General features: G+C 33.1%; 2 protein-coding genes across 6 annotated transcripts; one reads left to right on the top strand and one right to left on the bottom strand.

The window, feature by feature from the left end:
- The first annotated feature begins 285 nt into the window (after window positions 1-285).
- LOC111414222 (von Willebrand factor-like) lies at window positions 286-952 on the top strand. The gene is made up of 2 exons (XM_023045500.2): window positions 286-388; window positions 444-952. Exons 1-2 carry the CDS (start codon window positions 334-336, stop codon window positions 854-856), a joined length of 468 nt encoding a protein of 155 aa, XP_022901268.1. The 5' UTR covers window positions 286-333; the 3' UTR covers window positions 857-952.
- Window positions 953-3,484: 2,532 nt separating this feature from the next.
- Window positions 3,485-11,507, bottom strand: LOC111414217 (RND transporter family member dispatched). Of its 5 annotated transcripts, none has more exons than XM_023045489.2 (10): window positions 11,341-11,507; window positions 9,040-9,605; window positions 8,772-8,984; window positions 8,416-8,573; window positions 8,137-8,360; window positions 7,897-8,082; window positions 7,472-7,844; window positions 7,196-7,391; window positions 6,742-7,138; window positions 3,485-6,685 (listed from the first exon to the last, which is right to left on the bottom strand). In XM_023045489.2, exons 4-10 carry the CDS (start codon window positions 8,549-8,551, stop codon window positions 5,366-5,368), a joined length of 2,832 nt encoding a protein of 943 aa, XP_022901257.2. In that variant the 5' UTR covers window positions 8,552-8,573; window positions 8,772-8,984; window positions 9,040-9,605; window positions 11,341-11,507; the 3' UTR covers window positions 3,485-5,365. The 5 variants fall into 5 exon arrangements, with proteins under 5 accessions (XP_022901257.2, XP_022901255.2, XP_022901256.2 ...); XM_023045487.2 differs by having other exon boundaries at window positions 8,420-8,573; XM_023045488.2 differs by lacking the exons at window positions 9,040-9,605; window positions 11,341-11,507 and having other exon boundaries at window positions 8,420-8,559; window positions 8,772-8,885.
- Between the last annotated feature and the right edge of the window lie 38 nt (window positions 11,508-11,545).

The following is an 11,545-nucleotide window of genomic DNA, read 5'->3' as shown; positions in this document are numbered from 1 at the left end:
CAACCTTGAATGGTGTTTATTTGGGCGACGTCTATGAATGAAGAGAAACATAACGTTGTTTGCGGTAGATTTAGTTGCATAAATATTTTAAAATTAATCATAATGTTTTATCATATAGATATTAGGCTATTAGTAATAGCAAGAATTATTTTTGAAATATCAAAAATTCCAAATCAATTATTAGAACACCTGCGAATTAAAATTAAATTAATTCGTCACGATTTGGCGATTATTAATTTGATGCCGAGTAATTTAAGGTATAAAAAGAAGATTTTACTTTTAAATTATCATTAAATCATTAACACTCGAGGTGTGTACTTAAAAAGACTAAAAATGGCCCAATTTTACACTTCACTTCTCATCGTTACGATTTTGGTTGTTCTGTGCGGTAAGTAATTTTTAATGAAATCTTTTTTGTGATTTAAATTAATTCAATTAATTAGACTCAGCTACAATGAATTTTAATCAAGATAGTAAATGTGGATCAAACGCAGTTTACCTAAAATGCGGTAACAGTTGCATCCCATATGTTTGTAACCAAACTAACGAGGAATCAGGATCTTGTGGACGGTGTGTGGAAGGATGCTTTTGCATGCCTGGTTATATTAAATTAACGCCCGAAATGTTGGAGTGCGTCCCACTAAAGATGTGTGACACCGTACCCATTCCAAAATGCAAAAAGTATGAGAGATACATCAACGAATGTCAATGGGATTGCGTAAAAACTTGCGAGAATTTACGAGATCCTAAGTGTGACAGATGGTGTATTAAAGGCTGCTTATGCGAACCGGGATATGTGAGAACCCTTAATAGCCACGACAGCCCTTGTATTCTTCCAACTCAATGTCCAAAGTAACTAAACCTTTATATTTCGCCTAAAAATGTTTATGATAACATTTAAATTTGTTCATGGTCAATAAATAAAACCGTTTTTAATTCAAATTTTCACATATTTCTCATCTATTTTATTCTAACCCAACTTTCCAAAATTTTTAGTTCGGTTTATAAAAGTTAGATGGCGCCAAATGATTTTTGGGAAGATTAATTTTTTAAAACGAATTAGTTAATTTACAAAATCAGTGTATATTATCACAACGTGATGTAATACACCCAAAAAAGAGGTCGTCTTATAAATTTAAAAAGAAACTTCGGTGTTATTTGAAATCTTCTAGAAAGTTCTAGAACATTTTGAGCGCAGTCAAAGCGGCCATTTTAAGTTTGATTTTTGACTCTGACGCACGTTGAGTTTTGCAAGAGGTAAAAAAACTGGTTTTTTCTTAACATTTTTGCATTATTTCATCGAATTTATTTATTATTAGTAACGATTGAACGATGGCACCAATAAACAACAGGAACAACGATCGTGGGGATTCTGCATCAGGATCGGGAACCCAACGACGACGAAGCTTGAGTCCTGTGTCGAACAGGTCATCGTCAACAAGCTCAGATGAAGCTCCTGATCAAGCGGGAAGGTCCGTATAACATTTATTACATCAACCCTTTTCTATTTTTTTTGTATATTAGGAATCGCAATCGCGCCAATCGCAGAGAACGTCGCAGGGCTGCTAACGGACAACCAGATCGTGCGCATGCGCAAAGAGCTGCTGATGACGATACCACCATAGTTAGAGTGAGACACGTTTGGGATTTAATCACCCTTAACAATCTCCGCGAAATGTATCGCGGGGTCGATTTCGTCTTAAGGATTGTGAAACGCAATAGACGTAATGGCTATTGCGATCTTGATTTCCACTTCAGATCTCGCCAAGCTGCGGAGTGGTTTCTGTTGACGATACGACGTGCTTGCGAATTTTGCAATAATACGCGTATGATCGCTAACATCCTCCCATAATCATCATTCACTACGTAAAAACGCCAGAGTCAATTTATGACGGCGTTCGATTTGGCTTAATCAAAATTCTCTGTATTTTTTTTTTAATTTCGGCTATTTTTTTATTGAAATAAATTGAAGTGACCGTCTATACTATTTTATTTATTAAAAAAATATGTGATTGTTATAGTAGTTGTTAAGTTAATAATTTTAGGTAAGTTTTGTACTCTAAGGTTAATGAGTGATTATAATGAATACCGATTTGTTAAACTGGCTTTATGCAGAGATTCTTCAAATTTATGATTCTTATCAAACGAAAACGCTTTAAGTTTTTGTGTGGAATTATTTAGGTTAGATTTAACTAAACTGAGGGTTGTAAAGTATCCTTACAAGATACCAATCAGTTTGTAGGTAGAGCAACTGATGTGGCACACGAACGATCTATCGATAAAGAGATACATTGAGATATGCTTCGGTCTCTTCGAGAAAGAGGAACCGATCTCACCTGCGACAATGTTATGGAAGATTACATATAAATGCAACGTTTTATTGGTAAAAAGGAAGAAATAGAACCCGGTGTATTGGCAGAATGCCGATGTTGCTAGTAACGAAATCCAGGAGAGAAAGCAACAAAAACTCACAGAAGCTTATTTCTGCTCACAGAAATAAATGATAATGTGTGGGGCAAGGCATAGAGGATAACAACAAAAAAAATTAGATTAAAAAGTTATTCCCATGGCACGAGATTGTGGAATGGGAGGATGTCGATGGAAGTAGGGCGGGGATACTCCTGCAGTAAAGCCTAGGTCACACGTAACGAGTACAGTGGCGAGACAGTAAAATGACACTAGACTGACTGTCTCGTCCTGGTACTAGGTCGAGCGCTCGGCCGAGTACACTGTCTCGCCACTGTACTCGTTACGTGTGACCTAGGCTTAAGCCAGTGTACGAGACAGTGTACTCGGCCGAGTCCTCGGTTGGTATAAACATATTACCAGGGCTAGATAGTACCAGGGCGAGACAGTCACTCGGACCCTATTCTATTTACTGGACCGAGTGCCACGCTACTCTCTCGGCCTAGTGTCATTTTACTGTCTCGCCACTGTACTCGTTACGTGTGACCTAGGCTTAAGTCCGAAATACCTTATAGTAATTCCGGAGAAGGAAAAGGGAAATGTGGTGGAAACGGTGGTAAAGGCTCTAAAGCACCTCGAGGAGACGCTCTGACTCTTGAAATGACCACTGTTTCTTTGGCTATCTCAAACTTTACCAGCAGGTCCTAAAGAGGACTTTGGGGGAAGGCGCTTCAATGTAGTAACCAGTTAAAATACTTTCTTCCCGCCTGAAGTATGTATAAATCTTGTCTAAACTCATCTAATTTGCCACGATTAATTTTATAATTTAATAACGTAATGTTTTCTACACCTAACATATTGAGCCCCCATTTTGCGGATGTCTATGGACGTTCGGGTAACTTTTGGAATTTCTACTGCGATCTTCTACTGCTACCTTCACACCGGTTCAAATACAACACTATTCCATTGTATTCTATATTAGTGACAAAGTCATTGCAAATTGATTTATCAAATTATTGTAATTATTGAATTATAATTATTTGATTAAAAATAAATGAATTAATAACAAAAAACGGAGTGCCTTTTAAGTTTTATTGAAGTACATTAATTACATTCGTAGACAATCAAGAGTATATACTTATATATTTTAGAATAAAGAGGACAAAACCTCCTACAAACATGCATAAACGGCTTTAAGGAACGTTTAAATATCCAACGATCATAAAATTTCTTTCAATGTCTGTCAAAATAATAAAAAAAAGTTTCCCAAAGCCGCCTTTACATTCAATATAAAAAACTACAAAACTGTAAATAAATACAATTATCACAGTTAACATTCAGGTGTTTGGGGTAAAAGACGGGAATTGAAGGGTTATTACACTTAAAGCCAAGGTTTTATCATTGATATATCGTATGTTCAATAGAAACACTTCCGAAGAGCCACAAAAATTATAGAACTCCCATTTAATAAGATATTTAATATAATTATACATTAACAGATTTATGTATTAGTTAAATCATGGCACTCCAAAAGTATTTTGTTGACAATTTTAAGAAAATTAAGTTATAAAGGATATAAATTAATGATAATAACAAAGAAGATAGTGACTAAAGGTACAATAAGGATCAATCATTAATTAAAATGATTTGATACTCCTAATATTGAACATACGTTATTTCCGACTTACGATTTTTCCAAGAATACAATTTTTTTTTTATTTTAAGTCTTTTTGCTGTATACTTAGATCGTAAGTCTGAAATATTCTTTAAGGAGTTATGCGGGGATTTTTTTATAAGGAAATTTGAGTGTATTCAAAATTGTGCGCAAACAGCTCGTGCTCATCGGATTTCGGCAGAACTCTTCAAACAGGGTTCGGCCTCCTTTCCGTTATCTTACAAAATAATTGGTTGTTGGAACATTGTCTATAATTGTGTATTGGTCCAAACAAGGCGAATACTGATCCTAAATGAATCGTCGAGAATATCCAGTTTATGATTATAACACGTATAAGATACGTGCCGATTTGAATATACGCCATTACGGATGAAGGTAACATTAAAACACCGACTACTTCGGTTGTTAAAACGGACATCGTAACCAATGCCGAGTCTATTGATGGTTAGACGATTCAAATTTATGACTGACCCTATATGATATAGACATTGATTCAATAATATTTAAGGTCCATTTTAATAAAATTAAAAAGGCCAACGTTACTACAACATTACAAGTGATGTTTATGATAGCAAAAGTGCTTGTGATGATATTTAATATTGTCAAATGCAACACTATTACTGACAAAGTCATTGAAAATTGTTTTAATTATTGAATTATAGTTATTTGATCAAAAAAAAATGTATTATTAAAAAAGTAAGTGCCTTTTAAGTTTTATTAAAGTACATTTGGAATGTTACATTTATAATATTTCCAAATACAGATTAATATCTAACATTCATAGACAGTCAAGAGTATATACTTACATATTTTTGAATAAAGTGGATAAAACCTCCTGCAAAAATGCATAAACGGCTTTAAAGAACGTTTAAATATCCAACGATCATAATATTTCTTTCGAAGTCTGTCAAAAAATTAAAAGATTTTATCGGTTAACACCAAGATAAACTCTCGAACGTTTCCAAAAGCCGCTTTTACATTCAACATAAAAAACTACAAAACTGTAAATGCATACAATTATCACAGTTAACATTCAGGTGTTTGGGGTGAAAGATAGATTATGAGACTTAAAGCCAAGATTTTATCATTGATATATCGTATGTTCATTAGAAACACCCCTGAAGTGTCACAAAAATGTTTGAACTCCTATTTAATAAGTTCTTTTAAGTTACATTAACAGATTTATCTATTGATGTAATGATTTGGTACTCTTAATATTGAACATACGTTAAGTACGTATGTTGAGTTAAGCGGGGATCTTTTTATTAGGAAATTCGATTGTAATCAAATTTCTTCGGGTTGCGTTGTAACCGTGATTACACTGACACCCGAAGGAGATTGGTTTGAAGATGAAGAGGGAGGTTTAATATTTGTAGTGCTTGGTTTAACCGGTAGCAAATCCATCTCGTGCTCATCGGACTTCGGAGGAACTCTTCGAAGAGGGTTCGGCCTCCTTTCCGTTTTCTTACAAAATAATCGTTTGTAGGTACATTGGCCAAAATTGCGTATGGGTCCAAACAAAGCCAACATTGATACTAAATGAACAGTCGAGTATATCCAGCTTATGGTTACAACGATTATAAGAAACGTGCCGATTTGGATATAAGCCATTACCCTTGAAGGTAACATTAAAGCACCGACTACTCCGGTTGTTAAAGCGGACATCGTAACCGGTGTTAACATATTCGTTAAAGCTTGTCGAGCAATGCCGAGTCTATTTTGATGATTAGACGATTGAAATTTGTAACTGATCGTGTAATGTAGCGGAAAATCAACGGCTAAACCAATGGCGCATGATATAGACATTGATTCAATAATATTTAAGGTCCATTTTAATAAAATTAAAAATGCCAGCGTTACTACAACATTACAAGTGATGTTCATGATAGCAAAAGTGCTTGTGATGATATTTAGCGTTGTCAAATACAACACTATTAGTGACAAAGTCATTGATACTATTACAGCTGTTACTGTACCTTCGGACAAAACTTTTTGTAAATCGTAAAAGTCGGTGTTACTGATAAAAAAGCCACCCCGCATCGTTTCTGGTGCAGTTTCTAATTCATTAATAAACCAAGTTTCCACTTCATTTACAAATTCTTTCATGTGGTTATAGGATAATGAAAATGTGTAGTTACTCTGGAATTCAATGACCAAGGCTTTAATAACGGGATCATTTTCTTTTGAAAATTTGGGGCCTGCAAAACCGTGTGAACGAAAAGCTTGTGGTGTTTTGTAAAGATAAGCAATCGCTTCGACAACACATTTTTCGAATACCCAGCTGCGAAACGGAAATGTTTCCGTTTCGCAGCAAGGGCTATGATTTACGTTTTCCATATCATCCTCACATTTCCTTTTCATCCATTCCTTGAACGTTTCGATAAAACAATTTGTAAGCGTCAAACCCAAATTTATTCCATGAAAAAAATGTTCGCGGATGTTTCGACAAAAATTTAACAACCAAACCTGCGAATCTGGGTGAGACATGTTAAACCTTTCGTCGAGTTGTAAAGTTCCATACGATAATGGTTCAAGGTAATTTCCGTTATCTTGGGGAACAACTCCCCAAACAAATCTTAGTGGTAATTTCATTTTTTGATCTTCCTAAAAAATATAATTAACATCAAAATAATATCAAAAAATTATTTTGTAAAACTAACCCTCAATGATTTACTGAACCAAAACATTTTACTATAATGCATTTCATATTGCTCGAAAGGATGTGAATTATGCAATAATTGAAATTCGTTCGTATTGGGTAACTGAAGTTTTGGATAATAAAAAACAACAATTCCACACGCAACAGCCACCGGTGATAACGTCCAAAACCAAGTGTGTCTAAATCTTATAACTGAATCGATAAAGATAGTTTTCAATGTAATTATCCAACTTGGACTATGGCGACGAAATTGTCGCGAAAATCGTTTCCAAATCGGTCGCGTACATTTTGAGGGGCTATTCATCGATCGAAACTTGTTTTCCCAAATAATTACGCAAGGTGGGAACCAAAATATCATCATAAAACAGTTAATCATAATCGTAATACTCGCAAATAAACTACAAAAAATAAATAAATAAATAATATTACTCGAAATTTCATAACTTCTAACTCACCTGAAACACTTAATTGCCGTTATTGAACTAATATATGATGCGGCAAAAGCTACCGCGGTCGTAAATGATGTTATTATCATCGAAACGATTGCGTGATCTAACGTTGAAGACATCACCTTAACCAAAGGACCCCCGAAAGATTCTTTCTGCATTTTCCAGATATTACAAAACACAAACGCATCATCAGTACCGATACCTAACAAAACAATTATAAACAAATAATAAAAAAAATGATTAAAAAATGAATATATAAATATTGTGATTAATATGTCGTACCTAAAACGATAACGATGGTCAACAGATTCATGAACGGAAAATAATCCAGGTTAAAAACGAACTTGTACAGGAAATATGAAACTCCAAGTGAAAATAATATGCCAATTATTGTCATAATAGTAAGAAATATTGATCGTGTATAAAAACACATGGTTACAAAAACAAACAAAGCACCAAAACTGAGTAGCCAAGAATCTCTAATTAAATATTGCTCAAAAACTAAACTTTTTAAACCAAACTCACTTGCTACAATTGAAATTCCATCGAAATTCAATGTAGCAACAACAATTTCATTGTAATAATCTAACATAACAGAAGAACAAGCAACCGGAATAAAAATTATTGTTTGGTGTAATTTTATGTCTTCAGTTTTCTACAAAAAAGAATAAATACAAGTCATTATTAATTTTTTTTTCTATACATACATTTGGTGGCAAAAATGAAGTACTTGTTAAATAATTCATAATACTAAAGACAGCATTATGTTTTGAACAATGAGCAGGAAGATGACATGCTTCGTTTTCTTGGCTGCAATCGTAGCTTAATTTCGCACTGTGATAATAATGCGAACAATTTCGTAATAACTCTTTCGTTTTTTCTACATCATTAACCTTACATTAATTAAAAATTAATATAAAACAAATTTTCTATTGATAAAATCTTACCGTAATATCTCGACAAGATTCACGATCATTCAGGAGAGCTACATAATTTGGAAGGGACCAACATCGACAACATTGTTTACTTTTTATACGTCTAACACAAAGTCCTTTAAATAGTTTATTTTGGGTTAAAACATCTTGCATGCGACAGATTGCTTGAAGGGATTGTAATGTGAATAAATCGTGTCCATAGGCTGATTCCAAGACGACATGAGAATAATCCGGATCTGAGTTTAAAATTTTCTTTAACATATTAATAATTTTTTGGTTAACTTTTCTTACTTACGTGGAGAACCGCAAAAGTAGCCAGATTTGCCAGCGCTGAGTCGGTCCCAATCCTCTTCGCTGATCTTGTGTTTTTGGTTACCCACGAAAAAGAGGCGTAACTGAAACCAGTTGTGATCTTGGGAGGTTCCATTGAATATGCTGCGGGTCAGTTTCTATTAAAAACAATTACGCGAATAAATTGATGAGGATGATTTTGTGTAAACGAATGGCGCTAACAAAAATGAGCAATAAAGTTTATTGAACGAAAAATAACAACAAATATAAATCTTTACCTGCAGAAAGTTGCTGCTGTTAGTTATTTGGAAATAATGTTTTGTTGTGTTAGAATGATAATTAATAATTTCTTTTACCCGTCTTTTAGATGAATTAAGCACCTTTCCATAAACCTTGTTATCTAGTTCTTGGGCTGTGTTATTGCGATTCAAAGAAAAAGTGGTAATATTCTTTCTATATAAATATTCCATGGGGTTTGTGGTAAAAATTCCATCCTCCTTGGTCTGTTCAATTAAATTGAACCAAGTCGTCAACTTATTAGCCATTGGTGTGCCTCTTGTTTGATAGCCCTAAAATGATTTTTTTTTTAATTTTATGTATAAATAAAATTTTAGTATTACTTACCAATTGGGGATCACTAAAGTTCGGAAAATCTCTTATAACAAAAGGAAGAATTAAACAAGTTCCAGAAAGAAGAGAAATCGTGATAATGATCTTAAAAGGATGATGAACATAAACGTGTGCGAGCCAATTAACACCCATATTTGCAGAAAAACTGGAAATCTTCAGTATTTTATAAGTTTTAAAGTCAACTTAGCTTCAGAGGAAGCGTCGACCTATCCAAGCAACGGTTGTATCTTATCTAGATGTTATCGGCTCGAATCGTAAACAAATACTATCGAAAGTTGCCGGGCTTTCTATTTGTAATCATATGCCCGGTCCGCGAATCCACCCGACATCTGCCGATCTTCCTATAATACCCACGCAAACTGTTGAAATTCAGCATGTTTATACCATCCCCGTCGATTCCAATATTTGCATTATAACATACTTATAAAGGATTTATTCAATTTTCGTTGGAAATGTATTATTATTTTCTTTCTATTTATCGGTATATTACAATGTTAATTGTCCGATCGCGAGAGATAAATTTATTCTTCCAATGTGATGAAAAAAAGTATACCAGGCACCTAAAATAATACATTAAATAAAAATTAAAAATTCGGCTTTTTATTTATTAATTAAATTAAAAAGCCAGCTTCGCAAAATATTTAAATGACGCGATCAATTTGGGTCCTTTAATAGCTCAGTAATAAATTATATAATTATATGCATGCTTGAAAAAATTGGAAATCTCAGTTATTTAATTTATAATAATCCGAAACACCTTCGTTGCACAAAGACAAAATTTTAAGACACCTATAGCAGTTAGAACATTTTTTTCCAGAAACAACAATAAGGTAAGGTTTCCTCCAAGGGACTAAAGACAATGATTCTGACAATTGATGAGCACAAAGGACAAGGCAACGCTTTGGATACCAATTATTTGGATATATTGAAGATATTTGCAGAGGAAAACGCATTTTCTAAATTGATTAAATCAATTAATTTAAATTGGTTTTTATAGTACTGTATCCATTAAATGATACAAAGGAGTTAATATATGTATACAATAAATATAATTTGAACGCACAGGGTGATTTTGGCGTACGGAAAAGAGGCTTAAATGGCGAGCATTGCTGAAAACCCCCGGAAAATCTTCGACAAGTAGACTGAATGGTTGTTAATGAAAAAGTATTGCCCAGAATAGAGATAGAATTAGCCACTAATGCTCATATTAACGCATGCTATTTAATTATCGCATTCCGGCGGTGTATGTGCGCGGTAATTTTCCAATTTCGGCATGGTTATTAATAAAACCATTATTAGTTGAGGTGCATTTGTGGTCAATGAAAGGCTCGGTTGAATTAATTAAACCGATTTTTCAAATATCTATTGTTTTGATTTTATTATTGAATAATAAAGTTTATTATAAATAAATATATAATAAAATTATATGTTTATTATTATATAATATTAAAGTTTCCAGATTAAAAACTGAACCACCCTGTTATTTATATATACAGGTGTTTCTAAATTGAAGCGAAATCTTTCAAGGAGTGATTTTTCAGCAAAAATTAAGGGGGGTCTTTCATATAACTTTTTGTTCAAAAGTCCTTCCCCACGGAGTTACAGCACTATAAAGTTAGGGGAAAAAATTGTTTTTATTTAATAAATCCACTATGGAGGAATTTAGAAGAATGAAATTTAGTAGATAACTGTTGCTAATAAAATGACACTTTTTGACGACAAGGAGCTGAAAATATCAATCCCTATAATACTTTGCATCAGAACTTTTTAATGCGTCTACATTTTGCTATTTAAAAACTTGATTTAAATAGAGGGATTCAACACGCAACTTATTTGTCTCTTAACATTTTCTGCTAAAATTGTTTGATCACAAAAAAATAAAATAATACACAGGCTCAAGTGAATTAATTCAGAGATCGGTTATTAGTCAAAAAAATGAAGTTATGTCAAGTTGATCTCAGCATTATTTTATTTTTTGTGATTAAACTAACAATGTGTTAGTTGTAAAATGTCAAGAGATAGGCAAATTGCAGATTTTTTCCCTTAACTTTAGAGGGCTATAACTTGGAGGAGGAGGGGTTGGGTTGAGTTGGGTTGGGTCGCATCAACTTAAAAACACCTATATATACCGGTAAACAATCATTTTGAGGTTAGAATAAAAATATTGATCGATCCTTTAACACTAAATTAAAAATGAAGCAAATGTTAAATAATAAAAAATTAAAAACTTTATATATATTTCTTACTGTATATAAATATATGTATATATATACTTATTTATTAAGGTCTACTTACTTTTGTTGATTTTTAGATGTCGAAACATTGCAAACAAACGCGAATTAATTACAATGTAATTAATAATAATATTAATTAGTAATTTTTTCTTAATTATTGAATTTATTTTGTTTATTAAGAAGGTATAAAATTTTTGTAAACACCTGTACATAACCACAATAGATAGATAAAGCCGAAAAAAAAATTAGGGCGACCTCTAGCGGTC

The sequence above is a fragment of the Onthophagus taurus genome, chromosome 8 (assembly GCF_036711975.1).
Source record: "Onthophagus taurus isolate NC chromosome 8, IU_Otau_3.0, whole genome shotgun sequence".
NCBI classification, from domain to species: Eukaryota; Metazoa; Arthropoda; class Insecta; order Coleoptera; family Scarabaeidae; genus Onthophagus; species Onthophagus taurus.
This window is presented reverse-complemented; position numbering and strand designations above follow the sequence as displayed.